The sequence below is a fragment of the Camponotus floridanus genome, unplaced genomic scaffold (genome assembly GCF_003227725.1).
Source record: "Camponotus floridanus strain SB8 unplaced genomic scaffold, Cflo_v7.5 scaffold50, whole genome shotgun sequence".
Taxonomy (NCBI): Eukaryota; Metazoa; Arthropoda; class Insecta; order Hymenoptera; family Formicidae; genus Camponotus; species Camponotus floridanus.
The window spans coordinates 984,283-1,005,985 of NW_020229659.1; the positions used below are offsets into that span (position 1 = coordinate 984,283).

Below are 21,703 nucleotides of genomic sequence, written 5' to 3' on the forward strand. Positions count from 1 at the left end.
TAGTTCTTCTTTATTATAAAAGAGTTTTTTAGGCAGAAGTATTTATTAGATATTTAAAGTATTTATCTCATTGATAAAGTGTTAAATTGAAATTATATTTATATGTGCAATATATTATATCGGAGTTAACATTGAGATATTTATTAGAGTAAAATTATAAAATAAAATAATTTAATAGTAATAGAATTAGAAAGAAATTAACGAAACAATTAAAAATGTTTTAAAAATTTGTGATTGTTAACAGTATAAGAACTCTAATATAATAAATATCTAAATATATATTATTAATATATTATTTTATTTTTAAAACATTTTCAGACTTTAAAGGTAATTGAATTGATTGTGAAGCATGTGTTTTCTATCTTCAAAAAAAACGTATATATATTCTAATTAAAAATATAAAACAAATTATTTTAAAATAATTTAAAACAGATTATAAGTAATATATAATACTTTCTTAACTTTATGAACGGAGGAAGGATATGTTGTCAATATGTTACATTCTCTTGTAAGAAAATGTTCATAGTAATTATATATATATATATATATATATATATATATATATATATATAGAGAGAGAGAGAGAGAGAGAGAGAGACAGAGATTTATTTTCTATTCTTTTTAATATAGCACGTATTAATATATCACAATATACATATCTTTTTTTTGATAATAATTTGATTAAAATAATGTGTGAAGAGGAAATTATAAAATTATAGAACATGGATATATATATCTTATTTATTATTCTCTCTTTTAAAGATAATTCTGTTAAAGATAATTTTTACAATCGATGATTTCTTTTTTATCAAAAGACATAATATTTGATCTTGATCTAGAAGACAAAGACAAGCTTTTTCAGAAATATTCTTGTCTTTATTCCCTGAATAAGTTTTTTCTATACAGTTGCTAAATCATTCATGAAGGCTTAGCTTGAGTTATCGTAATTAAATTACCAGGCTAATCGCTTATATTATACACGCTACAATTAATATAAAATCTGAACACTAACAAGAAGGTGTTTGATCTTTTTTTTGTTTTTTTGTACATTGTTCATCATAAACAGATTAATTATGTCGATGCAATTAATTTATATAAAATATGCATATTGATATCGATGTACTGAAAATAATCGAGCTTAAGAAGTTTTTATAATTTTTATAGTCAATATTCTTTTTCTTTTGAAATGCATCGATTTTATTTAAAATTGATCGCAACTGTATTTTTCTTAAAAATCTACTTTTATATATATTTATGTTTTCATTTTAAAATGTATAAAAAAAGTATATATATAATGTACATCTTTTTGTATAATCAAATGTGAAATTCTTACAAATTTTTAACAAGTAATTCATCAATTGCAGTTATTTTATACAAAAGTCTTGAAAAATGTATTATATTGAAAAGTTTGTAATAATTTTGTTATTGAATTTTTCAAGTTCCTAAATTTTCTTAAATGAGTGCTCTATATATTATATTTGGTATTAATTGATTAATTGATCTTTTAGCAGTTTCGTTGGATTATATCACATTAATCATATTGGCCATTTGCTCCGTACAAATAATATATACAAAATATTTGAATTTTATTTTAAATAAAGCTAAATATAGATTTTTTAAGAAATAAAAATGAATTATTTTAAAAATTATAACAAATTTTTTTAGAAATGAAAACGATTAGAGGAAATAATTTGTTTTTCATGAAATTTTTGTTTAATTAAAAGTGGACCATAGTTTTAATTGTATTGATTGTTTAATTAGTTTAATGTATTGACATCTTCTATAATATGTAATTTTATAATATATAAAAGTCAAATAAATGTAATCATTATCAAGAATTTTTCAATGTATGTAAAGATTTGTTTATGATACAGGGTCCGCCAAACCGGAACTCCTAAATATTTCGAAAAATATACATATATATGTCCACACTTGATTATTTAAATATATGTAGTAATTGATAATTTTGAACAAAATTATAACTATATACAGAATTTTAAAGTAGCATTTAACAAAGAAAAACTCGATTCATTTCCGCATGGCAAAGATTTCATCATATCTTACCGAAGCAAGCAGTTTACAACAGTTTTTGCAATAAATATTTTATGCCATCTTTATGGGAAGAAGACTTGCAACAATGATTTGGAACATTTTTGTCGAAAGTTTATTCGAATGTTAAGATGAGATCATCTCCTTCAAGTCTCATATTCAAGCTGATGTCAAGACTCTTGATTTTTCCTGCTCTCGGCGCCTGTACGACCATCTCCATTTTCATGGCAGATAATACGACTAAGGGTGCACCTTTTTCTACAGTATCGCCTATTTTTACTCTGATATCAATCACTTCACCGGGCATCGGTGCCCCTAGTTGGTTGTTGTCACCTTTCACCGCTTTCGGATGCACATGCAGTTCCTGCAGAGAATAAACAAAATGCAAATTGTACTTTGTTTAAAATTGATATTGAATATTAATTTGACTACCATCTTATTTTAATTTTGATCTTGATGGTAATCTTTTTTCTAGCTTAACTTTTTAGATAATTTTATTTTAATTTCATTGTAATTATTATCTTTAGTTTTATCTTAATTATAATTCAATTATAATATTTTATAAAATGACGATGTATAAAATAATGTCGAAAGTTTGCATTTACCTTGACAGCCTCTTTATCCTTGATAAACACAGACCTCAGCTGACCGTTCATCTCGAAGAATACTTCACGTTCGCCATTCTTCGTAAGATCTTCGGCAACCGCAAGAGTTTTGATACCAAGAGTTTTACCTTTTTCAATTGTGACATCAAATACTTCACCCACTTTAGGTCCCGTAAGGAAGACTCTGGTCTCCAATTTGTCTACCGGACCAAATTGTTCTTTGAAATTCAAATAGTCCTTCGTTACTTTAGGATAAAGCGCGGCCGACATGACATCCTTTTCGCTGACATGTGGATGCGATTCTTTCAACTCCTTCGTCAAAGCGGCAAAGTCAAGTGGTGGTAAACTCGCGCCTGGTCTACCCTGCACGCGTGGCATGTCCTTAAGAACCTTCGATCTGAAGACATTACGAATGCAAGTTAAATTCAATACATCGCAAGATAAACATTTGAGATGCATTATGTTCGCGCAAAATATTCTTACCTCAATGGCTCAGGGAATCCTCCATGAGGTTCACCAATAGCGCCTTGAAGAAACTCGACCACCGATTTAGGAAACGATAATTCTTCCGCTCTCTTCAGTACGTCATCAGCTGTCAGTTTATTTTGAACCATAAATTGTGCCAAATCACCGACAACTTTAGAACTTGGCGTGACTTTAATGATGTCGCCGAGCAAGAGATTGGCTTGCCTATACGCTTTCTTCACGTCTTCGAAAAACTCGCCTAAACCGAGCGAGTAAGCTTGGAATTGCAAATTTGTATATTGTCCACCGGGAATTTCATTGAGATAAACGTCCGCGTTTCCAGATCTCATCGTTGTTGTGCACTCGAAGGGTGCATAGAGCGTTCTCGTTTGTTCCCAATATGCGGAATATTCCGAGATGTCAGGGAGATCCAGTTTTGTGTCAATATCCGTTCCTATCATATTAATTAAAAATTTTATTAATTTTAATTTTAACTTAATTTTGATGTATATATGTATTAATATTAATTATTAGTACATTATATTATAATTTATAATATATATATTGCATTTTTATTGTAATATATGTGTGCATATTTATTATAATATATGTTTATTATAATATATATGTATGTATTTTTATTATTAATAAATTTATAGTGACTCTCTATTTAAATAATAAGTATAATTGATGCAATTTTCACATTTAAAATTAAATCAAAATTTATCTACATGTGCAGTTAAATAAAAAATTATTAGTAGTTAATAAAGGAAATAAAAATTGTTTTTTTTTTTTAAATATACCTTGAAGGCAAGCAACAATAGCGCCCATAGAAGGTTGACTAGTCATGCCGGACATACTGTCAACAGCAACATCTACAACGTCGGCACCGCTTTTTGCACAGGCTAACATGGAGGCTACTCCGGCTCCAGCAGTGTCATGTGTATGTATATGTAAAGGTATATCCGGATGCTTCTGCCTGATCGCGTCAATCAATATCTCGGCTGCTCTTGGCTTGAGCAATCCGGCCATATCCTTGATCCCCAGTACATGTGTGCCTGCTTTGACCAACTCATCCGCCAAATCGGTATAATATTTCAAATTGTACTTTGTACGATTAGGGTCGCTCACATCGCCCGTATAGGAAATTGCCGCTTCAACGATACCTCCGGCATTTCCAGCGGCATTCATACCTGAAGAAGAACTCGAATTTAATAAGAAAATTCTTATGAGAAAACTCTCCGACATGATAGATCGATTTTGTAATATGTTAAATTAGAGTAAAAATATTTTTTTTGGATAATATATTTTATTATTAATTCATATTATAATTAAATTTCTCCAAACTCACCAACGATAAGATTTGGCAGATAATTGAGTGAGTCGAATACTCTGAAGATATCCATGCCAGTTTTCACAGCCAATTCACAGAACTTAAAGACCACGTTGTCAGGGTAGTTTGTGTATCCGACAGCATTGGCACCTCTTAACAACATTTGGAACGGGATATTGGGGATGGCCTTGCGCATGTCCTCCAACCGTTCCCAAGGACACTCATGGAGAAACCTCAAGGCCACATCAAAAGTCGCGCCGCCCCAGTTCTCCAACGAATAGAGGTTGTTGAATTTGTGTGCGACAAATGGAGAGATCGTTAGCAGATCGTGCGATCGGACGCGAGTTGCCAGAAGAGATTGATGCGCATCGCGGAATGTAGTGTCCATTAAAAGAAGACCTTTGTGTTGTCTAATAGCCTTGGCGAAAGCTTCTGGACCTTGCTGCTTGTAAATGTGACGGAATCCTTTCGGAGGATCCAAAACATCTGGAAAAAAGCGCAGAAGAGAATCAATTTGATATTCTTTTGAAAGGAATGGATTGTTAATTGATACGTGCTATTGTTAATAAGCGCGAAAAAATATTTCTAAAAGCGATAGATTATCGATATTTATTGTTGATTAAAAAGGAGTCAATAAAAAATAAATTATTTATGAAATAAATATGTTTATAATTATTACTTCAATATGGAATTATATAAAATCTTTATGAATATTAATTATCTATATTTATATCGATTATTTTTTATTGATTCTTTTTTGCAATTATATGCATAAAAATATCGAATGTGTAAAAATCCTTATTTTAAATATTATTGTACATAGTTATTAAATATTATTGTATATAATATGATTAGAGAGAGACATAATTTTTTATTCAAAGAAATGCTTCAAAATGTTTAAAATATAACCATAAAAGAAAGATATTTAATAAAAATAAATATAATTAAAAATATAAATAAAAATTAAATCAAAAAAATTAAAAATATAAATCAAAATTTATAATTATAAAGAGGCAAACGTAGTCCATTTATAAATTAATATTATTATGAATTTACATTTTTTAATATATTATAGCAATACATATTTACATTATTTATATTATTATTAATAGCATTTATTAACAACAATTCATTTCTTATTATCTTATCCAGTATATTAAATTTTGCTAAATTTGTTAAATTCGATAAAAAATAAATCAATAAAAAAAAAATTTCGATAAATACAATTTCGCCAATCTGGAAAAAAAAGAACAAATAAAAAAATAAAATTTTGCTTTGTTATACTATACCTATAGTCTCACAGTTTATCTTCTCAATCTGCACAATACTGGATTTTAATATAATATAAGCTAAAGAAAAGCATGATATAATATTGTAACCATACCTGGAGCATCGAGATCTTTGGTCTCTTCTGCAGCTGCAAGCTTAGCAAAGTCTAAAAAAATTGCCAAACAAAAAAATAAAAGCATGCTATAAACAGTGAAGTGTGTATGAGAAGGAAATTAATATATCCAAAATTGTAAGTCATTACATAATGATAAATCTTTAAATAGAAGATTTTCATGATTTATTTTAATTTATTCGATATTTGTCCCACTTGTGAAGGCATACTGTATATTAATAACATCTTAATTATTAATGTACTTTTTTCTTAATTATGCAGAGGATGAGATATTGAAAATTATTATTATTAATTACTAACGAGGGAAAACAGCATGCTTTCTTATTATTATTATTGTTATTATTATTGTTATTATCATTATCATTATCATTATCATTATCATTATTATTATTATGTTATTAATGTAATGATGATAAATAGAGACGAAAAAGTTTCGTGACCCCATTTATTGATTCGCACAATGTGTGCAGTGTATTTAATGCAGCGCGGTGCAATAATCACACTTGAATTTAGAGACAAGAACACACCAGAAGGGAAGATATAACATAAAGATCTTTGATATAACGCTTTAATAGAGTGTTTCCTGTAAACCCAGCAAAAAAAGCAGCAACGAATTGTCATTGATAAGCAAAAAGGATGTTTATTATTTCTTTTGTAAATTTGTCATACGTTCCTTATTGTTTACTTTCATTAAAAAGAATAAAAAAGTACGTTAATTAAAAATTAATTTAAGAAATATATTAATATGCAACATTATATTAAATTTGACAGAAAGATACTCTTGTGTAAATTTATAAAAATATTAAATGAGAGTTTTATTATATAACATAGCACATAATGCATAGTATGTGAGAGTGTGAAAATATTTTCTATATCAATTTTTCTTATTTATTTGTTAACGAATTATTAGAATCATAGCGCCTCAAAAAATATTATATCTTCAGTGATTCTTAAATATTTAAAAATTAACCTGTGTAACAACATTCACATAACAATGTTAATTAATTAATCAAAGAATTAATAGACATCCTATTCTTAAAAAAAGAAGAAAAAAATACAACCCCTGTTTTGCTGATCCGTGAAGGCACATCTTCTGCACGACTTTGTTTCTAATTATGGCTAGTAATTTCGTCACATAATGGATCAAATGTTTATAAGGTCGAAATTTATAATAAGGTTTGGATTCGAATGTTTGTATCTTATGATTAATCTTAAGAAGTATTTTAATGGGAATTGCATCGCATATAATTAAACTGAATTGAAGTGCATATATGTCATATTTGGATATAAATCCAAAAATGATGTTTGGGATCTTTTATTATCCCAGATTATTGCTATATCCGTTAGTAAGCAATCATATACCTAGAGCAATCTGTGGAATATGCGGTTTGATGTCTGCTGGTTTCAGCTGAGTAGCTAATGGTGTACTTGGACCGTTCACTAAAACCGAACCGAGATAATTTAGTAACTTCTGCGCTCGATTCTGGCTGGGCTGTAATTGAAAAAGCTGAGGATGCTCGTCGATGAAGTACGTATCGACAATACCGTTGAGAAACTTTTGATTTTCCAAAACATTTAATAGAAAAGGGATATTTGTCTTTACTCCGCGCACACGGAATTCACGAAGGGCTCGATTCATCTTTGCGCAAGATGATTGAAGATCACCGGAATGAGCGATTACCTGAGGAAAAACAAAAAATAATATTTATATTTTTCAAATGTAAAATCTTTTTGTACTTATATATTTTGCTTTTAAGTGAAAAATTGTTCATATAAATATGCCTAAAAATTTTCCAAGCAAATAATAATATTATCATTAAAAATATTGTAAAACTGTTCAGATGATAAAAATTAATTAATCTACGTGTTATGTAATTGATAAAATCAAATTATTTAAATATGAACTAAATATCCAATATTAAATTATCTATTAGAATAAATTTTATTTAAAAAATAATATTTTCTTTTAATTATTTTAATAGACTATAATCTTATGAAAGAAATATCTCTACACAAAACATTTATGTATGATTTGTTATTAACATTAAAAATAAGATGTATCTGGTAATATTATAATTATTTTATATTTCTTAATTTACCTTAACGAGAAGCGAATCATAATATGGCGAGATTATAGCTCCCGCGAACGCGGAAGCTCCGTCCAATCGGATACCCATGCCTTCGCCAGAACGAAAGACTTCTATTCTTCCAGTATCCGGTTGGAAGTTCTTAGCTGGATCTTCCGTAGTCACTCGGCATTGGATCGCGAATCCTTGAGGCGTAATTTTTTCTTGAGTCATGCCAAGCTCCGGTAACGTCATGCCTTCGGCGATTCGAATTTGAGATTGCACAAGATCGATTCTGAAAGAATAAAAAAAGATGATATGATATCTGCGTAAAACAAATGACTACATATCTAATATTACAATTAATTATATATTATAATTATACATATTATATATTAATTATATATTATAATGATATATGTATATTTAATTATTAAAAAGAAAAAAAGTAGAAGAGAGATGATTGAAAGAGAGGATAGAAAAAATGTAAGAAAAATATATTTATCATTTTTATATGTATCTCATTACCCAGTTATTTCCTCGGTTACTGTATGTTCAACTTGTAATCTAGCGTTGACTTCAATAAAGTAAAAATTTCCAGATTCGTCGACTAAGAATTCCACAGTACCGGCATTTGCATAACCAACGTGTTTTGCCAATTTAACTGCATATTCGGTCATTTTATCACGAATCTTGGTTGATAGTGATGGAGCTGGCGCGATTTCGACTACCTGCAAATTTTACGAGAAAATTATTTTTATTCGTAAGTCAAAAATGAAATCGGACGTTGAATTTGAATTTTATAAAATAATTAATTTTAAAAAACTACTTTATATATACTTATGGACGATTTTAAATATGAATCCTATGCGATTGTGTTATATATATTGTCCCTATTTCGAACAAGACAGTCACAGAGAATGTATGACTTGCCTTGTATTCATCCTTGAAGAAGCCTTGTAAAAAATTCATAATTTGCTCACAGGAGAAAATTGCTAACTCAAGATGATATATTATAATAGCTTGAGCAATAATAATTTTAAAATATATTTTGTATGATATTTACCTATTTCTTGTATCTTTTTAAAATGCTCGTAATCGAATAATCTTGCTCTATTTTTAAATATAAGTTAGTTAACTTACAAGGACTACTAAAAGACTTGATAAGATATTAGTAAATGATATTTTTTTAAGTCACTATTTAAATTATTAGATTTTTTTTTAGTTTATACAAACCCGACTGCGAATACAGATAAATATTTTTTTATAAAATAAGAATAAAAAACTCATATTATATTTCAATATATAAAAAAATTAATATATATTTCAATATATAAAAAATGACAAATATTGCCAAAAATATTACAACATCAATGGCTAATGCACAAGTAATCGATTAATTGATTATTATCAACATTAAATTAAAATTAATCGATTTGCTGACCTTTTGGTGACGACGTTGCACAGAACAATCGCGTTCATATAAATGCACGACATTGCCAGCGTGGTCCCCAAGTAATTGAACTTCAATATGACGTGGTCTTTCGATGAATTTCTCGATAAACATCGCGCCATTTCCAAAAGCGGCCGCGGCTTCGGAAGATGCACGATCGAACATCTCACGGACCTCTTCCATTTGTCTTACGACTCTCATACCTACGTAATAATAAAATTTTTTAGAACAATTTTACAATATAAATATATTAAAAACATTAAAATATTTTATAAAATGTATTTCTTAAAAAGCAGATAAAATCAAAGTTTATTATTTTTAATGTTATATTTGTTTTATTTAACTAGTGTGAACATTATAAGGGAAATTTATTACTAATGTTACTCTTTACTTAAGAAAAAAGAATATTTTTAATTTACCATTTACAATATATATTTTGATTTTTCATTATGCATTTTGCATAGATATTTGAACAAGTAGTATTTGATTAATAACAGGTTTTTAAATATCTATTAGTCAAATATTATTTGTTCTTCTTGAATTGTAAAATATGCAAATTTATTGTGCCATTATCATTAAATAATCTATTGTAACCGCATGTTGTGTGTAAATGGTTTTCACATTATTCAAAAAGGAACGAATTGCGTTTTCAATACACTCATACATTATATATTAGAAGATACATTTTTCGTTTATATGATTTATATGCATTATTATGTTAATTATGTTTCTAATAGAGCAATAATTTATTACATAATTTTATTTTTTTAATTTATTTCTAGTTTTTATGGATTACTATATTAATAATTTTAATGAATAATTACCAAATAATACTTTTTGAAATTAAATCTGATATGCTAAATCAAATAATGTCAAAACATTGAATTACTTTTAAAATAATAGTTTTAAAGGAAAAATAACACTTTTTAGCAAGAGAAGACTTTATTGCTAACTTAGAGCGATATATTATGACAGCTTGAGTAATAATAGTTTTAAAACGTATTTTACATATTATATGTTTCCTATATTCTCTCTTTAAAATGCTTTTAATGATGATCGGCGAGTAACATAATTGTCTTGTTTCATAAAATAAGAGTTAACACAATTAACTTATATAAGCACTGTTTATTTTAATGAAGCGAGGAAAAGACTTGAGTTATTTAAGATTTAATCAATTAATTAAGATTTAAATATAAGCTTCTATCTTAAAATCTAAAGTATAATCAAGATTTTTATGAAATCTTTGAAAAAAGTTTCTATGAATTACTTTATAAAGTACTATAAATATTTAGATAGAAAAACGAAATATTGACTCTTAATATTTAAAATTATAAATTTACCTCGTCCTCCACCTCCATACGCTGCCTTAAAGATAACCGGAAGTCCATGTTTCATGCAGAATTCTATCGCCTCGTCGGAAGTCGTTACCGGTCCATCTGTTCCTGGAACGATGGGCACCCCCGCTTGAATTGCGGCTTGTCTAGCAGCCACCTATCGATTGGATGTACATACCATACTTTTGACTTCTGGCTCAAGAATTTTTGGAGAACTACGAGTATTTGCAGAATCAATGATATGGAATATTGTGAAATTAAGGATTAAAATACCTTATCTCCCATTTGCTGAACAACTTTAGGACTAGGTCCGATAAATCTAATGCCAGCATCAGTCACCGCTTGAGCAAAATCCGATCTCTCTGACAGAAACCCATAACCAGGATGTATGGCATCGATGTTGTTCTCCTTGGCAACTTGAATGATCTCGGGGATGTTCAGGTAAGCTTGAACCGGAGGTAATCCTTTGCCTACTAAGTAACCTTCGTCCGCTTTCTGCCGGTGCATTTGCATTTTATCTTGCTCCGAATAAATCGCTACGGAGCGAATACCGAGCTCCGAGCAGGCACGAAACACGCGAATGGCGATTTCTCCTATAACATTATTAAATTCATTCAAAATTTCAAATATAATTATAAGAAGTCGGATACAGAGGAGGAATTTAAAACGTATTATTTTTTTATTGATTTTGTTTTATATTTTTATTATAATAATGAATAAAAATTAATAAATAAAAATCAAATCTATTTTTATAACTTTTCGGGATAATAAACTATCATTCATTTCTTATGTGAAATTCACGCACACAACACGCGTAGTACACGTGTTATAAGATACAGATTAATTAAGCGGAGTATCTAGCAATGTGCTAGATTCCCGCGATGTTTAAATCATTTCATACTTCTATATCAGGAATACTGCTCTTGCTCTTGATTAATCACATAATCTTGTTCTAAAAATGAGCAAATTCCTAACATTCATTAATTTCAATTGTATTCAAGCAATGTTTACAGTGCAAATCTTATTTACAATTATTTGCAAACCATGATAATGCTTTTTTATAATTTATAATATTTATAATAACAAATTTATAATTATTATTACATCAATTATGCAAATAGAACACCGCGAAAATATAACAGAATAAAAGCAGATTTAAACTTTGCAGACAATTATTTGCGCTAAAATAGATAATAGTAAATATCTTTACTATCTATTTCTATAGATGCTACAAATTTCTACAGTAAATATCTAACAAATCTGTTAATGAATCTATGATGTTATCGAGAAAAATTTTGTAATAAGACATGTCTGCATTTTATCTATTACACAAGATAAGTTTCTTCTTTCTTATAAGATCTTTTGAAATTTGTTTACTTATATAAAACTAATTTTCTTATAATAATCAATAATTATAATGCATAGAATATATATATATATATATATATATATATATATATATACATATATATGCATACACGTTCTGTTGTAAAAAAATTATAGAAATGAAAACTGCACAGCAATAATTGTAAATTTAAAATGTTGATTTGTGATATACATAAATATATTATATTTGTGTATAAAGATAATATTATTACTTTGTACGTATAATGCAATAATACATTTTTTAATTTATTGAGAAAAAAAATTTATATTACAAATCTCATTAAGGAGAGACTTTAATGTTTATTATTTTTTTTTTTAAATACTTAATCTATATACTTAATTTATTTACCTCGATTGGCGACGAGGACACTCCTGATTGGTCTGTATTCTACATCTGTGGCGAAGTGTCTTGCAGCGATCTTCCATATTTGTAAAACACTTCTGTGCTTACTTAACGAGTGATGAGCGCGTATGGAATGCATTTTGTCGATCGCTGTGTTCTCGTCAAAATCACAATCTCACTATCTTAATACTTTAATATGAATATCGTATAAAATTAAAAGACAAATTTAATTATCTACACTTAATTACTTTATCAAAGCAAATTATTTTCTTATTAATATTTAGGCCGTCTCAAATATTTGGACTAGTATTTTTAAAGCTATTTCCTTCCGCGCGCGTGTACTTCGTTCTTCGTTCAAGCTCGCACTCGACAATTCGTTTACTTTGAGATAACAATGTCTCTAATAGTTATCGCTAAAGATAGTTTTCAGTTTATCGGAAAATACTTAATATTTGTTTCACAATACGACAATGTTTTTATTATGCACTAAATTTGTTTCTTAAAACAAAATATCACTTATCTCTTGCTATTTTGCCAACTATTATATTTCTGAAACAGACAAATGACTTTCTTTAAATAACAATCAATTTATATATAATTGCTATTATTATTGCAGCTAAAAATATAATTTGCAATTTTTTCATCTGGTTTTTACTTCTAAATTAATAGATTATTAATAGATTAATAGATTATCTGTTATATACTTGTCATTTTTTACGAATTATATTTAAAACTTTAATTATATTTAATAACATGTCTTTATACATATAATAATAGAAATTCTGGATATATACCTTGTAATTATTGTTTATGAGATAAAATTTATTTAATTATGTTATGACTTTTTTTAGATATTTTAAATTAAAACATTATGTAAGAAAGAAAATTGTTTTATTACAAGAAAATTATTATATTGTGATGGAAAACAATATCTTATTTCTTGAAAATAACTATCTATTTTTATTCTTTATTAAGTAACATTTTATTTGAGAATTTTTTTTCCTTTATTTTACAAGTTAAAATATTAATTTCCGACAAAAAAGAAACAATATAACACAATAACAAGTCAAACATAAGAAAGATCGTATTATACTGCACTGACGATTGTCTTTAAATTAGATTATTGACGTATTGTGGCTGACATTGAACGTAACGTTACACCGAATGAATTGTAAACGCAAATCTGAATTAGTGTGTTGATATAGTTCAGAAATACCACGCATGATATCGTACGATATCGTATGATACGATATTTATTGATATGTACTTTTAACGTATCAGCTGCTATAACATGATATGGTCACGTGTAATTGATTCACATTATTTGAATGTAAAGGAAATGTACAGCGCAGAGACATTTTTACGAAAATTCTGTGCTTTGTAATAAATAAACATACAATCGTACAATCGAGAATAAAATGGATGATGGTTATACGCATAAAGAAACAATAAAAAATTTATGTTAATGTTAGATGTTATTAATAAGTGTTAACAATATTGTGTTTATAAGCTCCAAAAGAAAATACTAAATATTAATAGAATAAATTTCACATAGAAAAAGAAATTATGAAAGAAAATTTATTAGACCAAATTTTACATGAATATAATTATATGAATATACCTATATAATTATAAATATAATATAATATATATAAAGTTAAACGTAAAATTTTTGCTTATAAATATTTTTGCTTATAAATATTCAAAATAAATTTAATATTCAAAATAAATTTAGTGCTCTTAATACGTTAGTGTTGTTTGTGACGATGATTATATGTGCGTTCTGTAAAATATCTTTGATCAATGGTCAACGACCATTCAATACATTATTAATTTAATATTACTAAATCATTCTGACGCATCGTGACGCATTTCGCTTTATAGTTTCAACATAAAAGATGTATATTTGAAATCCTTTTCATGAATAGAAAAAATTTTTGTGAGTTAATTCTCGAATATATTTTTTTAGTAAATGTTTATGTTAATTAATTGATGTTTCAACATAGATCGTATGTTAAAATATACATCAATATCAATCAAAAATCGCACGGTAATAAATTGCGTAATAAATAAATTTTATGAGAAAGTATGACAATTTTCATTTTATTAATCTCTACTATTGATTTTTTACTTACGTTATCGCATTTACGTAAATCTTTACTTTCGTTATCGCGCTTACGTAAAAAGATATAAATATATTTGCAAACGTAAGAGAGGTATTAGGTAAATATAATGCACTGAGAGATGTCACACACGATATGACACAATATAAACTATGATGTAGTTAGAGGCAACGTGAAACTGTTTCATGAATAGACTCTATTATTTACTAAATGTTACAATTGATAACAAAATCTAAAAGTGGAGCAGTTTATACTTTAATGATTGATAAAGTAATTGAACAAATGATAAAGTAATTGAATTATATTGAAAAAGCAATAAAATATTCTCCAATTCTTGAAACAATCTCTTTATTTTAAAATTTTATGTAATTAAAGATATTATATTTAATAGTTAATTTAATTGATTACTTCTTCTGTTTTAATATAGTAATGATTATATTCATTATTTATCTTTATATATATGTATTTATCTTTATATATGTATTTAAAAACATTGAAAAATATAAATTAATAATAATTAAATATATATTTGAATATTAAATGCATTAGTATTACTCTAAGATTATATTTTGTGTTACGAAATACATATATTTATTATATAATAATTATATAATTTTTGATTATATAATTAATTGATTCTATCTATTAATGTTGCGATAATTGCAAGCAAATCAAGCTGTATTTTCCTGTCTTCAAGCAGTGATTCATATCAATTAAATTCATTGTTTGACATTCCTAACAAGTGATAACGAGAATAAAAGACACTTTTTATAACAATTATCGAAATTATTTAAAAAACCACGTGATGCCGATAAGGAATACTTTAATATTCACTAATATATGGAATTAATACATTTCATTCATGCTATTTGTAAAACATATATGTTCTATAAGGATGTATGTTGGTCAAATCCTTGTGCAATGGAAATTATCTTGCTGTTTGTTACCGCAAACAAAAGAAACATTTAAAATAATTTTGAATATAAATTTATCATCGAGACAATTGATACATCTTCGAAAATTTCTTCCTAGTAATAAATATTTTATTTAATAAATATTATATTTATTTAACGGCTATAAATTATGGTTATATATATAATCATGATTTATAAAACAAAATACTAACAATCTTATAAATTATATGTATATTTATATAATTATTTATTAATTATTTATTAATTATGTTATAATAAAAATGATAATTATATATTTTATTCATTACGTATATTATACGTGTACATTCTGTATCCTATGTAAACATATAAAATATCATTACATAAAGTTGTTATAAATTGCATAAGATTGCTTGATAAATAAAACGTACATAATATTATTCGTTATGAATAACAATTTTATGAAAAAACTGCGTGATATGAATTAATCATAAAATATGTAGAACGAAAGACATTTCTATTTGAATTCTATCGGAATTTCTATCTGATCTCGTATTCGTGGCATGCTTTTGCAAGTCACAAGTAAATGCAAACAATCTTTTGCAATTTCTTCGCACTTTCGATCGAAGAATCATGTTTATGATTTTTCACCAGATTGTATTTTTATAAATATAATTTCGATCGTCCTCAAAACTTTCGATCGCGAATAATAAACTATCGATTACGAAATCGAGACAGCTATAATATTAATCGCGTGAACTATTCACCTCATTTCGCAAAACACGTGTCGCTGTGTCCTTGATTTCTTTCGTTTTTTATTACACGCAAAATAGATACAATAACATTTTTTCAAGAATGTAGATTCTTACACTTTGTGAATTTCGTGTATGTTAATCTGATAACAAAATAAGATAAAACAAATATAATACGACATGTGTATGTATGATAGAGCTGACAAAATTAATACATATTATATAAAATATAGATGGAAATAAGAAGTTATTTTAAAATGCAATAAAAAATTAAACAAAAACTAAAATAAGAAAATAATTATTTTATTATAAGAATAATTTTTAAGATTTTAATACTCTATATATATATAGTAAAAAGTTAATTTATAAAAAGTTTATAAATTAATATATTTATAAATTAATTATGATAGTATATAGTGATAGTATATGATTTTATATAGTATATGATAGTATATTATTTTATTATTATAGTGTATTTTTTTATTCACCATATAATATTTATTATATGGCGAACAAAAAGTACACTATAATAATAAAATAATTTATTATTATAGCATATTTTTTATTGGCCATATATTATTAAATGTTTTTAAAGTTTTGAGAAAAAGTTATATTATAGAAGAAAAAAATATATTACAATTGTTTTTTCATTCAAATATTGCCACTATCATAATTAATTTATAAATATGTATATTAATTTACAAACTTTTTATAGATTACAATTCATATAAATCATTTTTTTACCATATCCGTGGTATGATTTTGTGTAATGATTTTTATTGTCAAAACTTGCATGAATTTATTCAGACTATTATTTAGACTATTTATTATTTAAATTAATTATTTTATTATTTATTTATCAAATCTATAATTTATATTACAAATAAATTGAAATGAATAAATAATTGTTATGTGAATCTAATTATAGATTATGATAACATTTGAAAGAATTGGATTGCCTGATTTTTCTAGATAGATAATGCAATCGTATGATTGTAGTTCAATCAAACAGTGAACTATGATTGGCTTCATTTTCACCAATCAACTTTCTAAGGTTTAAAGGTAAGATTGAGTTGATAATTGAGTAGAATTTCTATCAATTGTTGCTCGTATTATTTTTGTATACGAAACGCAGATTTTATACTTATTTATTATTATTGATTGATAGAATTATGTACCCATTATTATATTATTGAGAAACATTTATTTATTACTATTGGATGTATAAATCACAATATATAAAACACTGTGAAATACTTTTAAGTATTGATCCGTAGTAATGACAACGCCGTGGCGTCAGAGACTGATTCACTATCTATCTATCTATCTATCTATATATATAGCATTTTCATACATTGTTTGTAAAGTTCAAGTACAATTGATAAGCAATTAAAATATAATTAATAATATAATTAATAAATGTATCATGATAACTTCCTAATTTACTTAATCAGCTTAACAATGTGATTTAATTGAAGTAAAAATGAATTGGACATAAATTGCTATTCTATTATAAAGAATGTAAATTAGTATTAACAACGAAATAATGATGAGATATCCAAAATAATATTAAATATGAAAGGAGTTATATATATATATATATATATATATATATATATATATATATGTATATTTCTTTTTCATGTTAGCAATTAATGTTTTATACCACTATTAGCTTCACCTACGTAAGGAAATATTTTTATCCGCATACACAGTTTGCGTGGTAGAGAAATATAAAGTGTAATATAATTACAGCGGAACAAATAAAAGACTGTGCTACATAAAAAACTTTTGAGTTCATTGGCATCATTTCTTGGCAACTCGTAGAAGAATATTATAATAAGAATAGGTCAATATATGCGCTAGAGCTGTATTGATCCTTCGTGAAAAACTTTGTACAGAATCTGATTGAAAACAACTGATTTATTACGTATATTTTAAATAAAAACTAGAAAATGAAAACTATCGAAGAGAAAAAATCTGCTTTTAAGTCCAGCTTTAAAATAGAAGAAATATATAATATCTAAATATGTTAAAAAATAAAAAAAATAAAGTACATAAATAGAAAAAGTAAAGATAAATAGAAAAATAATTTGAAAAAAGATTATAGGAGATAGAAGAAATAATCAACTTTTGTTTGTTCAATTTACTGTCCTGTCACACACACACAAATTGCGTGAGGGCAAAGTTCACAAAAGATATGATTACGCAAAAAACACAATGCTGATAGTGAAGTATCGAGAGGAAGAACGAGATAGAGAAATATTAAGCAGTCTCGCATATGACGCGCTGCGCACGTGCTATCTGCAGTTTTCACAGTTGCATCACAATCGTGCACATGCGAATGAATCTCGAAATGCACCGCAATGAAGGTTATTCGGTCAAAGTAGTCTCGTAGTCTGCCTTGATCCACCTGGATCACTCATCGCCATCATTAAACAAATGAAAAATAGAGATATATGATTGTGCCATACATGTGAGCATTTAATCCAGCACGTAATTATATATGCGATTCAGGGACAAAGAATTGTAACTGTATAGCCAGTAATTGATTAAACTAAGTCTTTAAAAAAAAATTTAAAAATTGTTTAATGTAAAGTTAATATAATATGTAAAATTGCAATTTTAAGACTGCAAAACATGTCTCAAATTTGTTTCAAATTTTTTCTGATGTTTGCGTATTTCTATTATATATTTAATATTAAATGTCATAATTTAAAACTCGCGATTTTATTTGAATCATACATAATGTTGTCATGATATTATTAGGATATATTTAGCACTACACTACTACAGGTATATTTAGCACTAGATATGAGGAAACTATCAATATATGCGTATATACGTTCGCTATAAATTAAAGAAAAATACTAGATCTAATAGAAATAAATTTTTTTATCATTTTTTATATAAAATTATATGTTTATATATATATATATATATATATATATATATATATACAATTTTTTAACAATAAATTATTGTTAACAAGTTGTTATATATTATTTACTATTTTATTTATCTTTATTAAGCACTATGTCATCAATAATGAATAACTTTCTCAATTTTTTTCGTACAAAAGCAACACAAATATGTAATATTAAAGGAAACTGGTTATGTAAATTGCCTCGGTTTCATTGTCACATATCATCATGCAGCAATTTGTACTTCTTTTCGTTATGTTTGGTTCCTTCGAAGATAATGCATTTTGATCACTCAGAAAACATTCAAGTTTTATTCCCTATTTCGATAAGAATATAACTTTGATTATTTTTTGATATATGCTACTTAATATCGAAGTGCGCAACTTTTGACTTCGCATTATAACGAATTACTGCAAACGTGATAATTTCCTATAATTTATTTATGAAAAAAATTCTATTACTTTATTTAAATTGTTAACACTTATGCAAACATGTAAATGACATAACTCCCAATAGCGTAAACTCAAGATATGTATATGTACGCGAAAAATTATTTGCTATTATATACAGTAATTTTTAAATTCTCAAGAGATTAAAAAATATTTACATTTTTAAATTGATTATGTATCTTTGTGTAAATAAGTTGAATAATAAATTTAAATATATGACCTTCAAAACTAGAAAATAAACTCGAATGAATGAATCGTTATTAGCGAATCAAGATGCGTAGAAATATATAGGTACAAGTATATATATATATATACGTAACATCTTATATTTTAAATAATTCGAAGCTAAAATATTATCATTTGTTAAAGTTTAAAAATTAAAGATATATTTTCCATCATTTATTATAAATTTATTGTATTATTTATATACTTCGTGCATGTTTATCATCAGTTAAGAATTTTATAACACATATTATAGGCATATTCGAAACAGACAAGAATATACCATTATTGCTTCATTTATTGACGCTAGTAAAGTATCCAAGGAAAAATTCATCACGCAATTGTGGTTGGAAAACGAATTTTCCTGGTCGTGAAATAATGAACGTTGCACTTATTCGCACATTTGCATACACCGTTCACTATTCGCATACACTCGGAGAATTGAGAGAAATTATATTCCAATTTAGGTCCATATCAACAATATACCGGTCAAGGTGATCGTGCGAATAAACTTGTCGACTTCAGTCAGATTTCGTGTACTTACTGTATCACACGCCAGGGACGAGGCTGGCCAGACTCCGTCCGGCTGAAGTCTAAGCCACACTGAACAGTCTCCCTGGCACACGCGCTCGACGACTACAGAAATAGAGGTGGTAATTGTTAGTCGAACTTGCGCCTTGCCTCTGTAAATTCTAGAACGAGTGTGCTGCTGCCATCTCTTCGGTACAAATGCTCGACAAGCTTTTCTGATTGTTTCCTTCGCGACGAGATTGTTGATTAACACGTTAATATTAGATTTTGAAAAATGTTTCATGAAAAAAATATATATTATTGTATTTTGCGAAAAAACTTTCAAGTAAAAAGTGTAGTTAAAAAATCAGATTTTGAAAAAATGAGGAATATTTGAATAAATAATAATAATTCACAAAATTGGAGACATTTTAAAATTTTTAAATAATGTTGAAATTTCAATTAACACAATAAAATTGATAGAAATCTAAATATAAGATGATAATTTATGTAAAGTTTCATTGGATCTTCTTCATTTGAGAAGTCATTGATGATTACTATTACTATTTTGAAAAAAAAAAATTATTTAGATAGATTTGAACTGCTAGGAAAAATTGCAAATCTATAAGATAATAATGAAGAAAATTGAAAAAACAAAAGAATATAATAATTTTCTGAATATTTTTATGGCAGGATTGAAGTAATTTCAAGTGACATATGTGTGATTATGTGAGATTATCAGATAAATAAAATAGTATAATGATAGAAAATAATTTTAAAATAATTTAATTATTAGAATAATAATATAAAATGCTAAATATTTATACAATCGAAGAAAATCGAAAAATGTCACTTATTATTAAAAAATTATTTCAATGGTTTATAAAAGTAATTATTGGCTTATAAAAGTAATTATCTATTTGATTTTATAATTAATTAAATTTTGTTAAATTTTCTTTCGATTGTGAATTTTAAAATAATTGCACTTTAAAAAACTTTGAAAAACAGTAATGCAATTCTTGTAATAAAGTATTAAAAAAGTTTTAACAACAAAGTTGCTGAAACTACAAATTTAATATGAACAATGCAGGATTGTTTCTCAACGTTTTATTTATTTGTATACACTTATAGACCCTAATTAGGCGTGAGCTAGTCCATTCCCAACTTGAATTAACAATTCAATTTTCAGTAATAAACGGACCACATTCGGTAAGCCGTATCGTGATTCTCGAGACATACGTGTAGAATCGAGGCATCTGATAGGATTATAGCGGAGAGATAGCACATATGTGCGGTTTAAATAGTGACTCGGCTATGAAAAACCACATTTTGTTTGATAATTGTCAGAAATATATTCAAGTATATTCAAGTGCAAAAACAACTCATTTTTTTTA

General features: G+C 26.5%; 1 protein-coding gene across 2 annotated transcripts; it reads right to left on the reverse strand.

Annotated features, from left to right (window-relative positions):
* Positions 1 to 1,848: 1,848 nt before the first annotated feature.
* On the reverse strand, positions 1,849 to 20,423 carry LOC105256789 (pyruvate carboxylase, mitochondrial). 2 transcript variants are annotated; one of them, XM_011267022.3, is made up of 14 exons: positions 20,344 to 20,423; positions 12,443 to 12,985; positions 10,981 to 11,300; positions 10,714 to 10,864; positions 9,365 to 9,576; positions 8,449 to 8,651; positions 7,954 to 8,215; positions 7,217 to 7,535; positions 5,837 to 5,887; positions 4,471 to 4,938; positions 3,923 to 4,312; positions 3,138 to 3,573; positions 2,655 to 3,051; positions 1,849 to 2,413 (listed from the first exon to the last, which is right to left on the reverse strand). In XM_011267022.3, the coding sequence occupies exons 2-14, from the start codon at positions 12,573 to 12,575 to the stop codon at positions 2,165 to 2,167; spliced, it is 3,591 nt and encodes a 1,196-aa protein (XP_011265324.1). In that variant the 5' UTR covers positions 12,576 to 12,985; positions 20,344 to 20,423; the 3' UTR covers positions 1,849 to 2,164. The 2 variants fall into 2 exon arrangements, with proteins under 2 accessions (XP_011265324.1, XP_011265325.1); XM_011267023.3 differs by lacking the exon at positions 5,837 to 5,887.
* Positions 20,424 to 21,703: the final 1,280 nt, after the last annotated feature.